The sequence below is a fragment of the Colossoma macropomum genome, unplaced genomic scaffold, assembly GCF_904425465.1.
Source record: "Colossoma macropomum unplaced genomic scaffold, Colossoma_macropomum, whole genome shotgun sequence".
Lineage (NCBI taxonomy): Eukaryota > Metazoa > Chordata > Actinopteri > Characiformes > Serrasalmidae > Colossoma > Colossoma macropomum.
Window position 1 is genome coordinate 3,699,261 of NW_023494791.1, and position 24,849 is coordinate 3,724,109.

The 24,849-nt window shown below is 39.1% G+C and overlaps 1 protein-coding gene across 1 annotated transcript in view; it reads left to right on the top strand.

The window, feature by feature from the left end:
- lrrc1 (leucine rich repeat containing 1) overlaps window positions 1–24,849 on the top strand; it is a 76,618-nt gene that overhangs the window by 35,112 nt on the left and 16,657 nt on the right. The window contains exons 4-10 of the mRNA XM_036573671.1: window positions 3,045–3,134; window positions 13,617–13,673; window positions 13,767–13,830; window positions 14,882–14,956; window positions 16,261–16,405; window positions 18,119–18,237; window positions 20,340–20,423. Coding sequence (XP_036429564.1) covers window positions 3,045–3,134; window positions 13,617–13,673; window positions 13,767–13,830; window positions 14,882–14,956; window positions 16,261–16,405; window positions 18,119–18,237; window positions 20,340–20,423 — 634 coding nt within the window. The remainder of the gene's footprint in view (window positions 1–3,044; window positions 3,135–13,616; window positions 13,674–13,766; window positions 13,831–14,881; window positions 14,957–16,260; window positions 16,406–18,118; window positions 18,238–20,339; window positions 20,424–24,849) is intronic.

Here is a 24,849-nt window from a genome sequence, read left to right on the forward strand (position 1 = left end):
ACCAGCTGGAAAAGCACGGCTATTTTGTAACTCATAATTTAAGAAAGAAAACATTATTTTAGCTGGTGACGAGCGCTTGGCTACCCCGCTACAAATGACATCACAGTATTCAGACACCAGCTAGCGACGACTGGATTTCTCTATACTATCGTGGTAGTTTTAGTGGTGAACCGCAAAATATCAACACCAGACAAACAGAGTCCTCTTTTTAGGAACGTTTAAACTGAAAGCGGTGCTTTTGTGTCGTGTTTAATCCACAGTATCATCAATTCTCCGTGTTGTGTGAGTGACGGAGCGCTGCTTTAAGTTAGCCAGCTGCTAAAAACAGCTAGCCTGGAAAGCTAGCGCTCTCCCGCTCTCCAATGCCTCACAGCTTCCTCAGTTTACTTTCGTTTAAATCAGGGCTGTAATTTACATGAACCCCCTTATTTCTTTCACTTTCGTTGCTTAAGAATGCACTAATACTTAAATATGACTGCCCGAGCGCTGCAACAGCGCTGTAGTTGTGAGGATTATGATTGTGATTTAACGCTGCTAAAGCTGGTTAGGATGTACGGAAAGAGGTGAGTCCAATGTAGGACAGTACAGTTACACCACTGATCTCGTCACTCACACTCGGTCACAGGAGAACAGATCGCCGGTCGCTCCACTCAAACAGGGAATGTATAACTCCGCGTTTCAGATGTTGCTAAAGACTCATCTTACTCGTGGCCCCCTCCCTCTCTAAATCAGTTGAAAAACTCGGAAGTGCGCCCTCTCCTGGCGACAGCAGAGTAGTGACGCTTTTTCTTTGCAGTAGAAAACGCCACCAAGGCTTTCGCTGAACGTGGGAGTGTGAGAATGGTGTATTATATCAAACATGTCGTATCGATCTATCGAGGAAAAGTTATATCGCGATAATTATCGTTATCGTTTTATCGCCCAGCACTAGTGGTAGGTGTAGTCTAGGGCTGCAAAAAACACGATTATTCATGTGAATGAATCAACTAATAATCAAATAATCAGCTTAAATGGGGCTGGTAAAAGGGAAGAGTGAGAAATGTTTGCAGCGTTCTGACAAACTGAGGTTCAGCAAGAGCTAAATTACTAAATTAGGAAAAGAAACAGGAGGACTAGCTAAAAAATGAACGATGATATAATAAATATGTAGATTAACTTTATAGCTTTTAAGGCTAAACAGTTTAACCCTTAGAAACCTACAATTTTGAATTTTTTTTTGGTATTTTTTGGGTTAATTACAGTTGCAATTATAAAGTATTTACATGAGACAGTCACACATGCCATATGTTGTTATTTTCAGGAGACCCTGGGCTGCTCAGATATGCCATTGTTTGACATGTAAATGCTAACAGAAATTTGATATCTTTATGAATTTGGGTCGTTTCTGATCAAAAATTTACCTAGCGCCTGCTAAATTTTGCATTTTTTTTATTAAAGAGATCTTGAAAACAAGTGCAGCTGTAGTTATCTTTTCAGAAATGGTTAGTCTGGAATGTCTGTGAGCCGAAAGTGCAGTAATTTTGATGGTGATTCATTCTGTTGGTTATTATGAGTAAAAATAAACAATCAGCGTAAGACAGACATGTTTTTATTGATTTTCTGTCCTCTTGGATTCAGGCTGAGTGCTAAAACTCTGATACACAGCAAGGCAGTCTTTATTTTTAATTACAAATTGCGTTGCATATTTAATATCAGATATTTTTAATACTCAAAATCAATGTAAACTGAAAGCCCTTTGTTTATAATATGAAGACTAAAATCAGAGATGTAATATAACAGTAGTAAGTGGGTTTGGGTGAATTTGGAGCTGGACTGCTGGCTGATGGACGGTTACAGGTGGATAAAATCACTCTGAATGGTGAGGCAGAGCCTGATGAGTGATCTGATGTGTGAATCATGTCGCTGTTTTAACCCTTTGTTGGAATATGAAGGCCAAACAGCAGCAGTAATATCAGGATTTTAGGTGATTTTCCGAGCCAAATTACTCATTGATGCTCAGCTCGATGACATCATGCTTGCTAGTTAGGGTTGGGTCTGCTAAATGTGCTGATATGTGAATCATGTTTGTATCTTAGGCCGTTCTGAAGTTATGAAGGCCAGAAGTGACCCATGTTTAACGTGCTAGTTCACTAGATGAGTTCTGTGTGAACAGGTTTTCATGATGCCCATATGTTTTTTTTTGTTTTTTTTTAATATGAAAGCTATTTTTACAAAAATGAGCTGTATTATATGCTGGCAGGAGGAGCTGCCAAATGAAATACTTCTAATAAACAGCAACATTATTGATAATGTTGAATAGTTGTTTCAGCCATAGTGTTGTCCATGGGGTATTTTGAATATCTGTAAACGAAGAGTCTCCACACATTGCATAAATGTTGTTCAGTTTGGGGATATAATGTATGTAACGTGAATAATTTTGCCAGCTGAGCAGGCTGAGGCACGCTGGGCTTAATGCTTTTACTCTCTTTAGCCTAGGTCCTTCAACAGAATGTACTAATTAAGCTAAAACACATATATTCAATAACCCTTAGCCGTGCCTTTAGGCAATGAACTGTTTCACTTCCCATTTTGGAACCTATTACAGCAATTATACGGAGCATGCTGCTGGTGTGGGTTCATGCAGGGCCCGCTTGTGAGTCGGACAATCTCAATTATTGTTGAGAAAATATTCTGTGTATTTCAGAAAATAAGCATCATCATTGCAATCTTTTACATACTGCTTCTATTTTTACAGCCAAAGTGACAGTTTGATCCGCTGATTACCAGGATGAAGACTTATTCTGTCGTTTTTATATCAGTGCAATGTTTTAATTTGTTCTACAACATTTGCAACTTTCCTAGCACGAGTTCTACCTGCTAAAAAAGGGTTGTGTACAGTCCTGGTGTAGGGCATGATTTATCACCAGTATGTGTGGAATATTAGGAGTGTGCATTTCAGTGTTTCCACTGTTTTTGTTAATTAAACACCTTTGTTTTTAACTGCTTTCACACTGCATTGTTTACCTTTAACTTCAGCTGCTCGATTCTGTATCTGTTTGTTTCAGGTTGCCAGAGAGCTTCCCTGAATTGCGGAATCTGACCTGCCTTTCCATCAACGACATTTCTTTACAAGCACTTCCTGATAACATTGGAAAGTAAGCATCCTTTCACCTTTCACCTCTGCTGCTTTGCCACAAAGCCAAAAAAAAATGCTGTTATTGAGTTGCTTAAAGCTTTGGATGCCCTAAACGACTTTTAAGGTCCTAACAGATTCTAAAAAGACTATCCAACTGGTTTCTGTAGATTATTTTGTGCATCTGAAGTATTGGGGATCACACAGTATATGGCTTTTAAGTTGCTGCAGGACCAAACTCGCACAGATACACATGGAGGTGGGCGACGTGGCAAAAATCTAATATCATGATACTTCACAATACATGATTTGTCACAATATTTATTTAATCAGTTGGAACAGAGAAAAAAAGAACCAGTAGTGCTACATTTTAAAAAAATACTATTACTTTCTAAATGTTTTTTTTTCCTATGTTGGCACTAAATCCAGTTAAACAGGACTAATTTTGCTCTCTTTATAATGAAACATGCAGTTGGTGTACTACAAGTGCTGACGATATACATGATACGTTCAGAAAAGCACATTGTATTGTGACAGTTTATCATGATAACGATATATATTGTCATATTGCCCACCCTTAATACACACAAGGGTGTGTATTTACTAGGGGATACAGATAAACAAATGTGGAGCAGTTTGCTGCAACTGTTTGTGCTACGATGTGCACTGACACAGTAAAGAAGCAACAGGTACACACATTTAGATGAGGGTCACAGATGTAAAGATGTAATTATTGTGGTAGTGCTGGAGTTTTAGATGTGCACACACTCGATTGTGCCTTACACTCAGTTCATTATAAAGCTTCCCTACACTGGCGAACGTCTTCTCTCCATTTTTCTTTTTTTACTTGCTGTATTTTCTTCTTTCTCGCTCTCAGTTTTCATTGGCTGTTGGAAAAGTCCTTTGAGATCAAGTAGCTGACCAGTATTCACTACTAGATGTACATTCAGAGTCGGCTCAGATAATTCAAACACGTTTAATATCCTCCAACTGGTCTGAAACGCAACGGGGAGGCAGAAATCTGAGTCAGCGCCCCTCAGACACCACTTCATTTCATTTACCCAACTATCGACTCGACTGACCCAAAATCTGCAGACTAGAGTCGACCAGCACAGACTCAGCCAGACTGAGGGTTAGAAGTCATGTGGTGTAAGCCCGGCTTAAGGCACGCCTGATAGACCTGTCACGATTATTACATAATCACCTGATCATCATCATTTGAGATGATTGCAGAGTCAAATAAATATAAATGAAATAAAACACCTATTTCTTCTAACTTTTCTGGTTCTGACTTAAAAGTTCTCCAAAATTGTATCTCATTCAGGAGGATGTTTGTTTGTTTATATGGTAGATAGGTAGTTAATGCTAACTTTAGCATTTATGCTTGCAGAATAAGTGTTTTTTGCTCACTTTTTCACAATCTCAAGAGAAAGATTTTAGCACTGACTGTAAGTGTAGACACTTGTTACACACTCCACAGTGCAGCTTAGCTGCAGAGTAAAGAGTTAGGGAGTAAGATTGCAAATCAGCCGATTCAGCTTGTTTTTTGACTTGTACTGTATAAATAAACTAAAAAGTTTATTTAATTAAGTTTATTTAACAATTATTTACATCGCAGCTACATGACCATGATAAGGCTTGATGAGGATGTGGCTGATTGATGAGGCTTGTTTTTGATTCTCGGATTAAGTTTCTGATTTTATATACACCGGTCCGGCGTAACATTACAGACTCACCGTCCACTCTATTAGACACTCCTACCTTGTCAGTCCACCTTGTAGATGTAAAGTCAGAGACGATAGCTCATCTGCAGCTGCACAGTTTGTGTGGGTCGTCCTCTAGTCCTTCATCAGTGGTCACAGGACGCTGTGAACCTACACGAGTCTTCTGAGTTTTATAAGGAATGTTAATGATGGTAATATAGTGATAAATCTGCCTCACAACATCCTGCATGTATTTGTTTCTGTTGTGGTGTGTCTGAGGCATCAGGCAGCGTATTAGTGACCATTTTATGTAATAACTTCCTGTGAGGGAGCTTTAAGAGGCATTTAACCATTAAAATTTCACATCACACGCTGAATGACTTAGATTTATTTATTTTTTTTAAACATTGTAATTATTGAGTTTTACAACTAAACGATCACAATTATAGTGATAATTTGATTTTCCTGATCATCCCAGAGGTGCAGTGAATTTGCCTGACTGTCCTATGATTGATGGTCTTTGCCACCATGTGCCAGTATGCCAAAACCTTAAAGACAGACATTTAGATTGCAGGATGGAGAATAGCCTCTCTTTTCCCTGTTGGCTTTTAATGCACTTTTCACTGTGACATCTGGTATTTCTGTTTTGATTGCCGCTCTCTGTGCAGTGACACTGACAATTGGTGGGTTGTGGTATTTTGGTCTTTTATCAGGTCATTCTTATTATTTTTTTATTTCTGAACTGTCAGTATGACACCTAGTTTCAGCCACTTTCCCCTCCACAGCTCGTCTTCGTCCATGAGCAAATGTTGACAGAAATCTGTAAATAGCTCTGGCCACTTCAGCTGGAAATCCATTGCGGGTTCGTGTATCAGCTCTTTGCATTCGAAGCCTGTGTGACGCCCGAGACGTGTGTCCAGCACAAGTCTGGGCTGTTTGTGTACCGCTTCTGTTTTTCCTTCTCTCTGTCCCGTGTGTCGTTCCATGACCCTTTTAATTTCCTGAGTAATTTCCTCCCGCTGGCCGAACTCTTTCAGCCTATCTTGCATGCAGCCAAATAGCAGACTCCCACAATCTGATCGCAGTCTGAGCGTTTTGTTGGGGACTTATGGGATTAGAATTTTTTTTTTGTGTGTGTTTGTAAACAACGTGTCTTTTCAGGCAAGAGTTTAAAGGTGATGTAGCAGCGGTTATTAGACTATACAGTCGTATGCAAAACACCCCTTGTCAAATTACATTTTGTTGATTTTGTAAGTGGAAATAAGTAAACTTGGCATTTTTCTGCATATTTAAGTGCACATTTTGTTTTAGTTTTAAACATATTCTGTTTATATAAATATATAAATACATGGAATCTGACCAGGGGTGCCCAGATGTCTGCATCCAGTAGTTTTTGCTCTAGCATAATTTCCAGTTGCAGTGGGCAACATACCAGTTCATCCAGTATACCGGTTGAAATCGAATCCGTTCGTGTGAGATAATGCAAAGTACCGACAGTCCGACATGCTAAGTTATCCCGTTTAGCTGAGTGTCTGAGTTAGGGGTGTTTCAACCATGTTTCAAATGAAAATGAAAGTGCAGCAGACCCTTAATCACCCCCTCGCTGTCTAGTCCGTTGCAGTCTGAGGTGGTCCACTTTTTCAAGGCAGAAGAGATGGAGAGAGATATGAAAGGAATGGCTGGTTGAGCTGTTAGCCAAGCATGGACAGCAGACCTCTAGCCACACTTCTGTCTCCTTTTGTGCTGCCTTACCTGGTCAGGTTTTACTTAAGCATTGTTCTCTATGAAAAAAGTCTAAAGATACACTATATTAAAGCAATAGAACACTCGAGGAGTGTGTTATCGCCAATAACATCACGGCTGTGATTTGGTCACCGTAGATCATCACAGCCGTGATGTTATTGGCGATAACACACTCCTCGAGTGTTCTATTGCTTTAATACAACAGTTAAATAAAGTAATAAATTAATAAACTGGGCCGTGAACGCGTCGTTTATTATGTTTTAATGTTCGCAGTTCCTTCACCAAATTATAGTTCCTTAACGAGGAGCTTGATGCTACGCCAGAGTAACGAACTCCGCCCATTCGTTGCTCAGTCTGCTGTGAGCCTCATCTTTTGAATTGCAGACTGAGCCATAAAACTGCCGCAATATCAAGTTCAGCTCAAATTTGTCAGTTTTTGCCAGATCAGTATTAATGTTGTTTTGTTCCAGCCAGTCTGTAAAGCATCTTACAGCCCATTTAGTTTGGCGAATGGTGGTGGGTTCATTTCTGGCTGATTCCAGGTTGTTAAGCTGTTCTTCTGTCACAGCTGCCGACTGAAAAGCTGCTCAGTGGTGATGACAGTTTGGGAATTTAGTGTAGTTTCATCTTCAGAGTCTGACCAAATCGGCTGTCGGTCAAATGTGACCTTAAAAGTGTCCATTTTCTGTTTGTGCCCAAAGTAAGAAGTAAAAACATTCAAATGGCTTGAGCGTCTCCTACAGCTGTCAAAGTCGTTGCTTAGCAACGGCATCTCAGCGGAGTGATACAGTGTTTGTGAAAAAAACGTGATGTTATGGCGAAATAACAGTACAGTTAGAACGCTGCTCAACCAATCAGCTTGCGTGGCCAGAACTAACTGTTGTATAAATTCTGTTTATATGAATACAAATATGTACAGAAACTGTCAGAAATTGTAATTAAACCATGACACAGATCATTGGCCGCGCCGCCCGCTACTATGAAAGGACTTGATTGTTCATGAAAGCTCAGATCCGCCTTCTTCATTCCCAAAAATGACTTACAGTTATGTGGACTGTTTTTCTTCCATCGTCCACATGCGGCAGCAGGTTTGACCAGTTTTGAAAGCATCATCACACAAAGCCCAACGGATCACCTCACCACACGCGGGATGTTGTCGTTGGCAGTGGCTCGGGTTTATGTCCTCTCAGTTTTATTCAGTTACTGTTTTCTTATTTATTTATTTGATCTGGTCCAGTCATGTCGAGAGGGGCGGGGCTAGAGGCGGAGCTCTGGATCTGAGGGCCGACAGAGCCGGGCCTGTCATCGAGGAGATGTTATTTATAGCTATAAATCACTGCGCCACCCGCTTAATCCTGCAGCATGCTTCTTTTTCAGGCCACAGTCATACACCACCCCACCCCGCACCGCTCCCACCCCGGCGCACCACTCCCACCTCACCGCACCACTCCCACCCCTCTCATTATGACTGAAACACGGAGACCACAACGTTCTTCTCGGCAGATTTGCACTGGTTGCTGCTCTATTCAGTGCAGAAAAGTGCTTCAACAATTAGGCCATGCAAATTAAATTACTGTCTGTCATGAGGGGTTTTATTTTCTGTTCCTCTGGGACAAAACTGAGTGAGATGGGTCACTGTGTTAATGTGTCTTTCACTCAATGCTTTCCCAGCACTCCCACAACAGAACCTGTTATAGGAACTCAGAACTCCATTAGTAGAATATGGATTATTTTACAGAACTGGTTCAAAGTCACACCTGGACTTTAGAGTGAAATCCTTTTGCTTTGAGTGACTCTATACCTTAATTATGTTTATTTGTTAAAACTAATGATTTAACTTTTCAATTTGTCACTACCCAAACAATCATAACACTACATGTGAAGTGACTGTTTCGATAGTGTCAATTTTAGATAATTTTAAGCTCTAAAATGCAGCCAACACAGATTTGAACAGACATGCAATTTTAATTGCAGAAAATAGACAATTGTTAATGTTCCACACTGATTTTCAGACATTGGGACACATTTACTTCAAAACAATGGGATTTAACTGCTCACCATGTGGCCATGAGGGTCAGGGATGCAGCCTCACTTCCTGCTCTAAAATGCAGGGGCCTGGTTAAAATTTAGGCTCCACCCATGGACCAAAACTCTGTGGGACAGCAATTTTGAGTAAAGTTTTAAATTAAACACATTAAATATTTCACTTTAAAAGAAATCAAAACATATAGAAAAATGAGGTTAAGGTTTGGGTCAGACACCTCCTAGTAGAAAGTACCCTGTAAATGATTATTTTGTATATATTTAGGTTATTACTATATTAATGCTTTGGGCTTAAATAGATCATAACATAATCCTGTAAATATCTAAGGTCTGAAATCTTCATTGTTTATATTTATTTATTTATTTTTCTCCCGACCCCCCCACAACAGACTAGTATCATTTTGGGTTGTGATATTTCTTCTTGTGCTTTGCTGTGCAAAGTTTGTGGTGGTGTTTTTTTAATTTTTATTTTTTAATAATGTAGAATGTTTTTGTAGATCCAGATGGAATATCGGATCAGATTCTGCTAAAAATCCCATCTAAAGTGTCACAGAATTCTTTGTAGTGCAATTAAAGTAGTTCCTAAACTACCCCTTTGTAGTCCAGCTAAACTACTAGTTCCTGTCATAACAGCGGCCCCCACATGTAGCCCAAGATGGGAGAAAATAAACGATAACTATTCTCATTACAGTGCTTAAGAAATTGTAGTTTTCTGTAACGGTATTGTTTTTTTTAGCTGAATTTTACAGCAGTTAATTCTGATGGCACAATCTTATTGATTGAGAAGCGTTAGCAACCAGTGCTCAGCGCAGTGATACAGTTATTGTAAAACAGTATGTGCAGCTATAACTCCTCCGAGCACCGGGTGCAGCTAAAGCAGGGCTGCTGAGTGGCACAGCTGTCTAAGCATTGGCTTTATCTTCATTTCAGTCCCCGGTGATGCCACCGTCATCCGTGGCCAGGTGTCAAAAATGGCCCCCTCTCTCTCCAGGATGGATGGATGATTTAATGTCCATTAAATAACTTCTGTAAGATGCTATTTGACCTGCAGCCCTTTGGGTCAGATTGTGTAGAAGAGAGTGACCGCAGGGCTACATCAAATTATGAACCTAAGCTGAGCCATACAGTTCAAATACAGTTGTATGCAAATATGTTTTATTGATTTTCGAAGTGATAAGTTAACACATCCTCGATATGGAAGAACCTTAAATTTTTCTGCAAATGTAAATATTTGGAAAAAGTTAAACCGACAGTATAAAATGTGCCATGACCTTTACACAGGCCACATTTAATGTTTTCCCCCCAGTATGTTAAATTCAGCACAGTGATTGTGTATTGAAATGTACAGAATTGTGTCTCTGTAGAGGTGGTGTTCGCTTATTTACACTTAGAAAATCATCAAAACATGGAATTTGATTGGGGCTTCCAAATCGTGATAGTTGCAAATGTGATAGTTTAGGCTGTAGTCATAATTTCCTAGAAAATGGTAGGATAGCAGTGGGCGATATATACTGGTTTATCCACTATACCAGTTTTGCTTAGAAAATCAACATGTCGTTTGACCGGGGGGCGTAGCACAGAAAGTAATGAGGCTATACTGTACTGTAAAACATGTCTTCTCTGAGCTGGCTGTTTATAATCAGTGACACTAAAAATGTCCCATTTTAAGACTGTGTTTTTCCCTCTTCACCCTCTCTCAGGACTTTGTTTACGGTCCAAAGTTATTACTGTTGTTTTTGAAGCCTGTAATTCCTGGTATTATAATACTGCTTTCTATGCAGCCCCAACAAATAATCCTCTTTTTCCCCCTTTTGAGATAACATCGCTGATTACTTTCTGTGTGACTTGAACAAGAGAGCAGAGCAGCTTTTTTACTGGACGCTCCTGAAAAAGATGGTTCTATAGGGTTCTTTAGGAATGGAAGTTGTTTTATTTAAAACCATGAGTTCTGTATAGAACCATTTCATGCAGAAAGGGTTCTTTGCATGGTGAAAAACGGTTCTTAAGATTGATTTGTCTTTTTGAAAATGATTCTATGTAGCTCCAAAAAGGGTTCTCCTGTTTTTACGATGTTAAACTTGTGAGAATAGGACATTTTTTGATGCTATGAAGAACCATTTTCACCAAGATTCTGTATAGAACCATACGCAGCATATTCTCAGTCATTTTGAAGAACCATTTCACCATGCAAAGAACAAAGTCTGAAATGCTGAAATGGTTCTATATAGAACTCATGGTTCTAAGCAGAGCTATTCCCTTTACAACAGAACCCTTGAAGAACCATCTTTTAAAGAGTGTTAAGCTTTAGGCATATGAAAGAACGATAGTGTGACATTGTCATGATTTAATTAGGCTAAATTTGCCTAAATTTGAGTTAGTGACACAATTTGTGGCTTTCTGTGGCCGTGAAATCAAGCTCATGTTGTAACTGCGGAGTCTGATGGTGGTTGGATTTATGCAGAAGCGTGTGGAAATCTAATTTGTTGCTTCTATTTTGGTTACTTTAACTTTCAGAGGATTTTCTCTGTCTTGATAGCTTCATATATAAACTGCTTAACCCTATTTTACCCACCGTCTCTTGTGTCCTAGTGCTGCAGCTATAGACTTTGGCAGTGTCCATCTAAATTCATTGACGTTCAGTGAGTAGAGGTTGGTGATATTGCAGAAATAAAACATCGCAGTACTTTTAAGACATTTTCACAATACACAGTAAGTATGCGCACTGGTTTTTTGCTTTTATTGCTGCTGCATTTTGCACAAGCTGTGGGGGATTAGGTGTTTTTGTGGTCAGCTCACTAAAGAGAGCATTACAGTAATCAATTTTGCTTATGCACAGATTTGACATGAGTTTTTTACAAATCAGGGGCCGGACACACAAAAGCTTTCTTAAGAAAAAACCTGTGAAGATTCTTAAGACAAACACTAAGAAGTTCATAAGAATTTTCTTAAATGCAGTTCTCGGAACTTAAGAAGTTCTCAGATATTCTCTTTTTTATATTATTTATATATTATAGGATATTCTTTTTTTTGTATTTCTTCCCTTTCCTTAAGAAAAATGTTCTTATGTCGGCTCTGTTGCATTTTACATCTTACCATAAACAACACAAGATAAATTTGTATTAACTGTTATTTCCGTTATGGAATCCACTCAGAGAAGCAAAACAGAGGAAAAACATAAAGCCATTAAAATTTTTAGCAAACAAGAGGTGGAAGAAACAGCCAACAGGAGAAGAATCCTCATTAAAAAATATGATAATTTTGGGGTGACGGTGGAAAGCGAGAGACGAGGATGGGCAAGAATAGCAGAGGCATTGTCTAAATTTGATAAATTTCGATGCTCACCTCGTCAACTCCTACAGCCCAAGACAAACATGAGGACACTGTCAGGTTAAGAAATCATTTAAGAACACAATGTTTTCAAGAATACCACTTGTTCTTAGAATTATTCTTAAGATAATAGTTAAAAAAAGAGAATCCTTAAGAAGCTATTTGAAGAAAAAACTATTTTTTGTAATATTTTTCTTAAGAAGAATAAAAAACACACATTTAAGAAGATTTTCTTTCTTAAGACACATTCGTGAATCCGGCCCCAGGGCCCAGTTTCTTTCAAATCAGTTTTTGCTGGAATTTAGTACCAAGTATCAGTCTCTGTGTTTTGTCCTGATTAAGCTGCAAACAATTTTGCGAGACCAACTGAGAAATTTGTGTTTGGAGTCCCTCAAGGTTCCATATTAGGCCCAGTGTTTTTCTCACTTTACATGCTACCTGTAGTAAATGTGATCATAAAAGATAACACATTTTCATAGCTATGCTAACAATACACAATTATAACATTTCCATTCCCTCTGACAGTCAAGGCTCTGTCAACAAGCGAACACATTTTGTGACAGATACGGTTGTATGCAAAAGTTTGAACACACCTAGTCAAATAACATGTCAGATATGATGATAACCGTTCAAAACTGTGTGCCTGAGATGCTCACCCAGTTTTCAAGTCCATCAGTGATCCAGTAAGGCCAGAATGAATAGTTTATGTGAATCAGGACTAAAGCCTCGGGCTATTTGCCACACAGATGAGTGCAGTCTGTGTACTGTGGTTGACTGGAATTTGTCTAGTACATAATTAGAAAGCAAGTATGCATTTAATTATTTAAAACAATTTGTAGCCACTGTGTTTTCTCTCACTATATAGAGGAAACATGGTGATGCCTTTGTTGTTGGATGGGATGGTTTCTGAGCCAGCACACGTTCAGAACTGAGTTCAGATCACCAGTGGCTTATTGTTTCATCCAAGAAACAATAAAAGGTGACTGAAGTATGAAGTATTTCTATGAATTATGGAGCTTGGTAAAATATGTTTGAATTTTCCTGTCAAAACAGATTTGACAACATCACTGAGAAATCACATTATTGAAGAAGAGTAAATTAAAATGCATTAAAGGTTGAACCCGTTTAAAGAACCTACCACACATCGCTGTCCCACAGAGAAAGCTTTCTCTGGTGCTCCTTTTCACAGAATGACTTCATTTTCTCCTTTTTTTTTGAAGTTTTCAAGTTGGTTGCATTTGAGTGAGGCTAGTTTTATTTCTGCATTGCAATTAGAGTTGTTTTTGCCATAAATGGTGGTTCGGGAATTATGGCAATTCATCATAGTGCTTGTAGTTCTTGCCGTTTTAAGGTCTGGCAAACTTCACCAGCAAAAGAGGCCCCAACTGATAAGTCATTTAGGGGGCTTTTATATGTGCTGTTAGAGATTTTCATGTTTTTTGCCCAGGTTTATTTTTGATAAGGTGTATAGTGTTTTAATATGATCATTTGAAGTTATAGTTTATAAGATACAAGCACTGTCGTACTACTGCATACTGAGAAATTGAATAAACTGTCTGAATTTTAGGCCCTGATATGATGTATTGATTTAGTGATCTTGCATTACGACCCCGGACAAAAAAAACACATGTTCCTTCATGATGCACTGAAATATAATAATTGTAATAAGAATTGTCTTTTCTTTTCAGCCTCTCTAACTTGGTATCACTGGAACTCCGAGAGAACCTGTTGACATACTTGCCAGAGTAAGTAGACCACAGAGAAATCTTGTGTGCACGTACTGTACGACTACAAGACATGTAATTGCTCACTTGCATGTTGTTTATTGCTCTCCTCAGATCTCTCTGTCAGCTGCACAGACTAGAAGAACTTGATCTAGGGAACAATGAACTATATAATTTGGTAAGTTCCTCTGTGTTTACTGCTTTTGGAGAACGACGTATTGTACAAGAGCACATAAAAACGCCTAAAACGTTCCAGTTTTTTTTTCCGGTGATGGGTACAAGCTTGTTTTAGACGTACAAAACTAAACTGCTATAAATCGTTTTTTTCCAGATGTACTGAAAAAGTCTGTTCAGTGGAAAAATATAAACCCCATCCATGTGTTTGAACTTCAAACTAGGGCTGCAATAAATACTTGATAACTTTCAGCAAGTTTGAAATGAAAAATATTTGAAAATGGAAGAGACCCTGAAATAGTCGACACATTTACCACTTTTGTGAACACATAATTGTTTGTTTATCACCATTAGCACGCTGACAAGATTCCATTCAAGGGGACCGTATTGGTTTAAACTCCAGGTTCAGTCCAAATAAGTTTCCGCTGCTCTGGGTTACCAGCCAGCCAGCGTGTTCTCAGTTTCATTTACATTGGATGCTGAGTTATTTTTCTATTTTAGCATGATGATGATTAAAAAGATGCTGTTTCCTCTACCAGCCTGCCCTTGAAACAGGGGCAGCAACCTAAACAGGGTTGCCAGATTGGGTTTACTGTTTTAGTGTGACTCCTTAATGCAATTATTCAGTGATCTTTTTTAATTACCTTTTAGTGTTTCAATTAGGTTTTATTGAAAAGCAAAATAAATAAATAAATAACAGCAAATCAACAGCGATAATATTAAATCATAATAATATTTTTTCTTTCGGTTTTGTTGTTAAAGTGAAACATGTCTCAAGCTTTTCTTACTCTAACAGAATATTTGAATATTCAAGATAACATTCAATAGAATATTCAAAAATGAACAAAATAGTTGGCGCCCTAGTTAAAACCCACATATTTGAGATAGTGTGACTGACCACCCTCAGAGGCAGCTATGTGCTGGACCTAAAACGGGCTACAGTGGAATGCCAGTTCACAAATGTTTTGCATACCTCTGCATTCCTGTGTACGCTGGTGACAGTCACCTGTTTTGGTCTGTATCCCCTCTAAACTGTTGAACATGTTCTCTTCCAGCCAGAGACAATAGGATGCCTTGTCAGCTTAAAGGACCTGTGGCTAGACGGAAACCAGCTGGCTGACATACCGCCGGTAAAGAATTCTTCAAATGCTCCATTAAGATCACTGTGTTATCACCAGGGAGCTGTAAAGCTATCTTTTTTATTTTTCTTTAAAGAGAACAAAAGTGCTAATATGCCTAGCTTTTAATGTCCAATTAGCATATTATTATTATTATTATTATTATTATTATTATTATTATTATAGTCTCATCTGTACTGACTTTGTAGGGGCTGTGAAATGCCGTCCTCATTGATTCTCTTCCACTGCTCCTTATTTCTGTTTTGTGCTGTGCTCTACAGTACTGGATCTTTTTATTTCTTCAAAGATAAATTGCCCCAATTTTTATTGAATATCGTTCTTGAGATGTAAACAAAGTCTTTCAGAGTTTATGTGAAATTGTCGACTGTAGAGAAATGTACACACTCAGCTTTCTTTACAGTGGTTGTGATAGGAACCGTATGTCATGCCGTGTATTATATATATATAATGCTCATCATGATGAAAGTCTTTGAGGACTATTTTGCCTCATGATGCCCTGCATGTACCCCTCCACCATGAATGCATACAATATATACATCATGCATATATATATATTGTGTAGGCTAAAAACTAAGGCATCAGGCAGTGTATTCATAAGCATTTTATGTAATAACTTTCTGTGAGGCAGGCCTTAAACACTTAGAACATCTGGTTCCTATCACCACCACTGTGAACAGTTCTGACTGGCGCTTTACACCAGACCACTCTAAATTTACATATATTAACATTGATATCATGCAGAAATTTTGAAAAATTGGTGGAATTGCCCCTTGAAGTTGTAAGGTGACCAAATGCTAACATGGCTAACAATGAATCAAGGCTAGGGGAGAATCAAGGCTAGCAGGGCCAGTTAGCATAGTTTGGCAGCTATTTCTTTTATCTTGTGCACGTTGGCAGCGTGCTACACTTAATTGAGTGGTTCTCTTTTTTCTGATTGTTGACTATTTTGAACATAGCAAATAGCAATAATCGTGTTCTTTAGCAATACTGTTAGCTGCAGATGACCTTTGCAACAAAAAACAGTATATGTAACTTTTTTTTTGTAAAAATCATGTGAGCATGGTTTAAAATGATGCTCTGTATTTAAAATAACGAGCCCACTAAAACGTAAATAAAGCATAGTTTGGCTTTTATGTAAAAGGTTGTACAAAATAAAATAGAAAACAAAATAACAGCGAATCAAAAAAGAAAGCCTGGAATGGTTTATGTGCTTTTTCACTGAAAGGGCTCAAATGTCAGCAGAGAGATTTTTGTCAGGCGAGAAATTTAAATCAGCGGAAATGCGTTTCTCTCAGGAGCTGGGCAGCATGAAGAACCTACTTTGTTTGGATGTGTCGGAGAACAAGCTAGAGCATCTCCCGGAGGAAATGGCTGGCCTGGTCTCTCTCACTGATCTGCTGGTGTCCCAGAACCTCATCGATGCCCTGCCAGAGGGCATAGGTCAGTGATTACACTTTCTACTGTACGCCACGGGGCACGTCTGTGTGGCACCTCCCTGCCATGAATGCATAAAATAAAATAAATCATCTCAAAATCAGATCTCAAAAATGTATGACACCAAATAGTTTCCTGTTTATCATCACTTATATTCATTCCCTGATCTCACTCCCATATACACTGAAAAAAATAGTGTCTTGTCCAGTGAGATTATCTTAATTCTCATTGATCTATCAAATATTTCTTATTTTGAGATGGTTGTGCACTTATTATAAGTTGTGTACTTATTATAAATTCCTCTGCTTGAGGAAGATCAGTATTATTTCCGTTATTTTTCAATGCCCAGTTTATCTAATCAATACTTCATTATATTAAATCAAGAGTGCTGCTAATAGAATCTAACAAATCTGTGTGATGGCCGCGGCTGTCTGGGAGAAATTTACGTATAAGATATCAACTACACACTTAAAAAGATGGTTCTTCAAGGGTTCTTTAGCACAGAAAATTGTTCTATGTAGAACCTTAAACACTCAAAGAACCCATTTCATGATTAAAGTGGTCTTTGCATTGTTACAGCATTCTTCAGATTGATGGAGAATGTTTTGTATATGGTTCTATATAGCACCGTTTTGAAAAGCGTTCTTTATAGCACCAAAAAGGGTTGTTCTATTGCAATAAGCTTGACATTGTAACAATAGAAGAACCCTTTTTGGTGCTATATGGAGCCATTCATGGGGGCAGTCATTGGCTGGAGGTTAGGGAACCAGCCTTGTGACCGGAAGGTCGCCGGTTTGATCCCCTGAGCTGACAGTCTGTGACTGAAGTGCCCTTGAGTAAGGCACCTAACCCTCAACTGCTCTCCGGGCGCTGTGGATAGGGCTGCCCACCACTCTTGGCAAGTGTGCTCACTGCCCCCTAGTGTGTGTTCACTAGTGTGTATGTGGTGTTTCACTGCACGGATGGGTTAAAATGCGGAGATGGAATTTCCCCGTTGTGGGACTAATAAGGGTCACTTAACTAAATGCACAACACATTTTCCATTAATCTGAAGAACGCTTGATGATGCAAAGAACTCTTCAATCAGGCAAAGGTTATTTGAGTGTTCATGGTTCTATATAGAACCATTTTCTTTACTAAAGAACCCTTTTTAAGGAATGTTCTTTAAAAGAAAATCATATTACTTTTTGCTTTATCAATGCAAATTTTGCCATTGTTGGAACAACCTTGTATCTCCAAATTGTAACTTTACAGGAGAAGGAAAAAACCTACTTTACTTCTAATGTAAGTCAACGGAACCAGACTTTTTTCCAAGTCACTTTGGGTCGTTTCTTTTGGTCCATTTATCATGAAATTTACACACAATGTAAAGAGCAACAGGTATTTTCAAATTAATTCAAAAACTGAAAAACGACTAAAAGGGAGATACGAGTTTTCTTCCAACAGCAGAAATTTGCATTTATTCTAATGAATGGTGATTTTTAGGCTTGCGTACTGTATGTATACTGTACATACGTCAGACAGTAAGCGTCTACGGCCCGTAGTTTCCCTGCAGAAAGTCCAGAAAGATTAATGGCACTGAGTTAGCTAGACTTCTGTTGGCCCACTGACCTACATTTGTCGCCTGTGAATCAAATAGCCGCTGGTGGATATGAGCGTCCCTCTCTTGGGACGTGTGGTTTCAGCCATAATCTCATGTTGCTGTGTCTGCTCCCACAGGAAAATTAAAACGCCTTTCAATACTGAAAGCAGATCAAAACCGCCTGGTCCAGCTCCCCGAGAGCATCGGCAGCTGTGAAAGCCTGACAGAACTGGTGCTGACCGAGAACCAGCTGGTGGTGAGTTACTGCCTTCCCACATGACTCATATCACAGCAGCGTGCTGTACGCTGGAATTACGCCCAGCTTTTTAAGAAATTGTAAGGTATGTTAGACTGTGGGGGCCGCTATACTCAGGGTTGGGTATCATTTGAAATTCGCTAATTTCAGTACTACTAACGATTTCTTGAAGTGATTCTAATTCTGGGTAGACTTCACAGAAGGGCAACATTTATAAGGCTACACAACATCTACACAAGACTTTCATGACTGACATAAATGTTTATAAACATTTATTAAGGCTCATTCTAACGAGGTTAATTTGTCTTAAGTTTTTATAAAATGAAATCACATTAAACTTCACAAAAGCTGCCTTTGTGACAACTGACGCTTATAAAAATAAGCCTTTATAAATGTTCATGTAGATTTATGTCAGTGGCCATGTCATAATTAAGAATACTGTCCTTCAGTGAAGTTCAGCCTGTTTTGGAGGTCCATCATTGATATTAAATACATCGCAACCACAAGGACTAATGTACCAACACCTAGAATACCATAACAATAGCCTAGCAACCACCTGGAATTCCCTAGCAAAGGCCTAGCAACACCTTAGCAACACTTTCACAACCACCTGGAATACCATAGCAATGGCCTAGCATCACCTTCACAAACACCTGGAATACCGTAGCAACAGCCTAGCACACCTTTGCAACCACCTGCAACCACCTGTTAGGCCATTACCACAGCAATGGCCTAACAACACCTTAGCAACCACCTAGAATACCATAGCAATGGCCTAACAACACCTTAGCAATCACCAGGAATACCATAGCAATGACCTAGCAACACCTTCACACCCACCTGGAATAAGATGGCAATGGCCTAGAACACCTTAGCAACCACCTGGAATACCGTAGCAACAGCCTAGCAGCACCTTAGCAACCACCTGGAATACTGTAGCAACAGCCTAACAACACCTAAGCAACCACCTGGAATACCGTAGCAACAGCCTAGCAACACCTTAGTAACCACTTGGAATACCATGGCAATGGCCTAACAACACTTTAGCAACCACCTGGAATACCGTAGTAATGGGCTAGTAACACATTCACACCCACCTGGAATACCATAGCAATGGCCTAACAACACCTTAGCAACCACCTGGAATACCATAGCAATAGCCTAGCAACACCTTCGCAACCACCTGGAATACTGCAGCAATGGCCTGGCAACACCTAAGCAACCACCTGGAATACCATAGCAACAGCCTAGCAACACCTCAGCAGCCACCTGGAATACCATAGCAGTGGCCTAACAACACCTTAGCAACCACCTGGAATACTGCAGCAACAGCCTAGCAACACCTCAACAACCACCTGGAATACCGTAGCAACAGCCTAGCAACACCTTAGTAACCACTTGGAATACCATGGCAATGGCCTAACAACACCTTAGCAACCACCTGGAATACCGTAGTAATGGCCTAGTAACACCTTCACACCCACCTGGAATACCATAGCAACAGCCTAACAACACCTAAGCAACCACCTGGAATACCGTAGCAACAGCCTAGCAACACCTAAGCAACCACCTGAGATTTCATAGCAGTAGCTTCGTCAAGCCAACCTAGCCAAGCCAAGTTTGTTTACGAACTTTCCGCTTGTTGTTAAATTGAAAACATTAAAACATTCTTAAATAAATCTGTATACGATACCCAACCTGATCCTGCAGTGGGCTCACAAATCAGATCACAGGAATGATTTCTGGTGCCATAGTAATTCTGCAGTAGTTAGTATTAAAAAGCGGATGAGCCACCTTCAGGCCACGGTGAGCCTCGAGGAGCAGCTACATCTGTAAACTGAGAACAGCTTAAGAGGTCTTAGAGATTATTACTGTAAATGACGTGACCTCATATTCACCTCCAGCCATCAGTGCTTAGGAATGCACTGTCCCCTGATTGGGAGGCCCCTTATATCACTTCCCGAAGGGCCCTGTACCAGCTCATTAGAGCTGTTTATAAGGCCAACGAGCTGACTAATAAAAGAGCAGCTAAAGCACAAGCTCTGCATTTCCTTCTGTAATTTAGAGTGGAAGTGATTCATATTCATATTTATTTTCCCCAGAATTTGCCAAGGAGTATTGGAAAACTTAAGAAACTCTCCAACTTCAACTGTGACAGAAATCGCTTAACATCTTTACCCAAAGAGGTATGTACCATGTCTCATTTCATCTACATGTACAGTATCGTGTAAAAGACTTTGCATTTAAAAACGCCATATAACATTAGAATAGAGGTACAAACATACACAGTTAAAAGTGATAAGAACGTTTGTTTTATAAAAAAAGTAGTTTGAAATCTTGTGAGCAGATAAATAACTTAACGTAAAATAATATTTACATTTTTTAGTGTTAATGAGATTTTTTTGATTACTTTTAAAGTGAAGTTGAAAGATTTAGATTTATCATGAGTTTAATTTTTAAATAAAAGAAACTGTTTAAAAAGTGCCGGCCCACGTTTTTATGTCACTACTGAAACACAGACTTTTAGACCATGGGTGGAGTCTTATTTTAGCCACGCCCCTTCATTTTAGAGCAGGAAGTGAGTCTGCATCTCTGTCCCTCATGGCCACATGGCGAGTAGTTAGATCCCATTTGTTTTGAAGTAAATGTGACTCAAAGTCTGAAAATCAGTGTTTAACATTAAGAATTGTCACTACCGAAACACAGATTTTCTGCAGTTAAGATGAAAATTATTGTAAAATGATTTTATGTGTGACGGCTGTTCAAAGCTGTGTTTGCTGGTGATATACTGCTCAAAATGAGCCAAAACTGTCACCACCGAAACAGTCACTACTGAAACACTTAGTGAAGTTTTAGTAGTGTTATGATTGTTTTGGCAAAATGGAATGTTCAAATGTTTGTTTTAATAAAATAAACATAAGGTATAGAGTCACTAAAAGCAAAAGGATTTTAGTTTAAAATCAGTTAAGTGCTATATATATATATATATATATATATATATATATATATATATCACTGTTGTCAGAAGAAAACCTCGTGTCTTCTTTTTTGACATTTTTCAGTTTTGACACAATTTAGAAATATTTGTTGTGTGTAAATTTCATGATAAATGGACCAAACGAAACAGCCCAAAATGACTTGGAAAAAAAGTCTGGCTTCATTGACTTACATCAAAGTTAAAGTAGGTTTTTTCCTTCTTCTGTAAAGTTAACATTTTGTATGTGTGTGTATATATATATATATATATATATATATATATAATATACACACACACACACAGTTGTATGCACAGGTTTGAACATCTCCGGTCAAATGTTTGTTGATTTTCTCAGGGAAAATAAATGTAACACATCCTCTACAGAGAACACACTTAAATCTGGAATGTTTCTGCAAATTATAGTTCACAATGTTTAGTTATTTGGTGAGCTTTACATTTTGGTGAAAAAAAAGCATAAACATTTGCACAGTCATCACCTTCACAACCAGCTGGAATACAGTAGCAACAGCCTAGCAACACCTTAGCAACCACCTGGAATACCATAGCCATGGCCTAGCAACACCTTCACAACAACCTGGAATACCATAGCAATGCCTAGCAACAATTTCACAACAACCTGGAATACCATAGCAATGGCTTAGCAACTCCTTAGCAACCACCTAGAATACCATAGCAACAGCTTAGCAACACCTTAGCAACCACCTGGAATATCATAGCAATGGCCTAGCAACAGTTTCACAACCTCGTGGAATACCACAGCAGTGGCCTAGCAACACCTTAGCAACTACCTGGAATAAGATAGCGATGGCCTAGAAACACCTTAGCAACCACCTGGAATACCATAGCAGTGGCCTAGCAACACCTTCTCAACCACGTGGAATATCATAGCAACAGGCCTCATTTTGTTTTATTTTTTTCCAATGTGTTTATTGTCATTATTATCAATGTAATTCAGAAAATAAGCAGTAATTTCACGTTAAAATGTGCAGGAGTGTGCTCTGTGTAGAGGATGTGTTCATTATTTTCGCTTAGATAATAATAAATCATGTCGTTTGCCCGGGGGCGCCCAAACGTTTTATACACTGTGTGTATTTCTGATTGGATCTTCATCTGCACCGACACGTCTGGTGTTCAGTGCATTTACAGTAAATGAAACTAACCCACAGACCCACGGCACAAGCTGTGATGCAACCGGTCTTTCCTGGAAATCTTCATGCCTGTTTTCAGGTACACCCATGTCATTGCGTTCTGCATCAGTGCTGACAGAATTCTAATCTGCTGAAAGTGTTGTGGTAATGACATCAGGGTGCAGAGGCACAGAAAAACCATTGGAAGGGAAGATTCATTAAATAATTTCTGTTTTTTTGGTTGAATGGTTTCTGTGCAGGCTTATCCTCTGTTTGGGATGTTAAATGATTGACAGTCTCCTTTTTATTATTATCCTTAGTGATGAACTTTGAGCTCTTTTCATGAGTTCTGAAAGTTAAAATGTGGCTTTTTTTTGCTCTTACCAGCTTCACAAAACGTCCTGAATTAATAATTGGTTTACTTTCTTTCTCAGATATTTTAGATCACACATTATTGCAGGTCTTGCTAGACATCAGATCTGACTTATATGGCTGAAACGTAGTACTGGAAATTTCAGCAGCATGAAAAATATGTTGAATATGTTTTGTATGTAAATGTTCTGTATTTTTAAAGGTGTTTTCCTTTCTGGAGCTCCAGGCTCGTTTACCGTAAAGCCTGCTTGACTTTGGCAGATTTTGTAGACAAAGCTGTTTTTGCTAAACCAGATATTCTCAGTTTAAATGAACTGATATGTTGCTTTACTGCTCCCAGTGGCAAAATAACACTGACCACTGCTGCACACGCTACACTGTAACTTCAGTAAGGTCACTTAAAGGAGTATCTATTGGGAGGCATTGAGGAGTTGTCCAGTAGCTGTGGATTAGTGTCAACACAATTAAGATCGCTCTTAATTTATGCAATTTCCAGTCAAAACATTATTAATTTTTTAATAATTACAAGGGCTGTAACGCATTAACGCTCGTGATTAATCTATAGGAACAGATAGCGCTCACAATATGATCACAGCAGCAAGGAAGCTACCATTCGAGGATATGCACATTATACAGAGGGTCATCACAGTGGCTCATATATATTTAATCAATTCTTTTATTTATTTCCCCAAAAATACAAGAAAATACTATTTAAACCTCACGATTAATCATGCCCCCATCTATCTTGAGTGTTTGCACGTTACCCCATATTTTGAAAGTTGTAGCTGCAGCTTTTAGCCACATATCTACATGGATATGACAGGATTTTTGTAGCCTTGTGTCAGGTTCACCCGTGGTTAGAACATTGTTAGTTGTCGTAGTTAATTCTGTATCCCTGTTCTTTATTTCTAGGGATTTGTTAATCTCGTCACATACTGTTGTGAACTACTTTAGACAAGAGTGTCCGCTAAATGATATCAAATCTGTGCATAAAGTAATGTAAAACGTTATAATCAATTAAATTAAAATAAATTTAATTATCAGTTTGATTCCTGTATCTGCTGCAATCAGGTGTTTATCATATCAAGGCCAGAAATTCCGTATCCATGCATCTCTACTTTCCATAGTCCACACAAGAAAGACACCTCAGTCTTTTCTAGCCAGCGTGTGGTGTCGGGTTCTGTGTGCTTCCTGCTTTAAGGCTGTCAGAAAGTGAGGGTATCGAGCAGCAAGTGCTCCTGCTGCTGGAAGGTTGCCATCATGCTAGAATCCTGTCGGGGCCTGCCTCAGACAACCCTTTCAGTTGATGTGTGGCGTTTCAGAAACTACTTTATACACCGATCAGGCATAACATTATGACCACCTCCTTGTTTCTACACTCATTGTCCATTTTATCAGCTCCACTTACCATATAGGTGCACTTTGTAGTTCTACAGTTACAGACTGTAGTCCATCTGTTTCTCTGATACTTTGTTAGCCCCCTTTTACCCTGTTCTTCAGTGCCCCATGGACCCTCACAGAGCAGGTACTATTTGTGTGGTGGATCATTCTCAGCACTGCAGTAACACTGACGTGGTGGTGGTGTGTTAGTGTGTGTTGTGCTGGTCTGAGTGGATCAGACACAGCAGTGCTGCTGGAGTTTTAAACACTGTGTCCACTCACTGTCCACTCTATTAGACACTCCTACCTTGTCAGTCCACCTTGTAGATGTAAAGTCAGAGACGAGAGCTCATCTGCTGCTGCACAGTATGAGCTAATCATCCTCTAGTCCTTCATCAGTGGTCACAGGACGCTGCCCACAGGACGCTGTTGACTGGATATTTTTGGTTGGTGGACTATTCTCAGTCCAGCAGTGACACTGAGGTGTTTAAAAACTCCAGCAGCACTGCTGTGTCTGATCCACTCAAACCAGCGCAACACACACTAACATACCACCACCACCACGTCAGTGTTACTGCAGTGCTGAGAATGATCCACCACACAAATAGTACCTGCTCTGTGAGGGTCCATGGGGCACTGAAGAACAGGGTAAAAGGGGGCTAACAAAGTATCAGAGAAACAGATGGACTACAGTCTGTAACTGTAGAACTACAAAGTGCACCTATATAGTAAGTG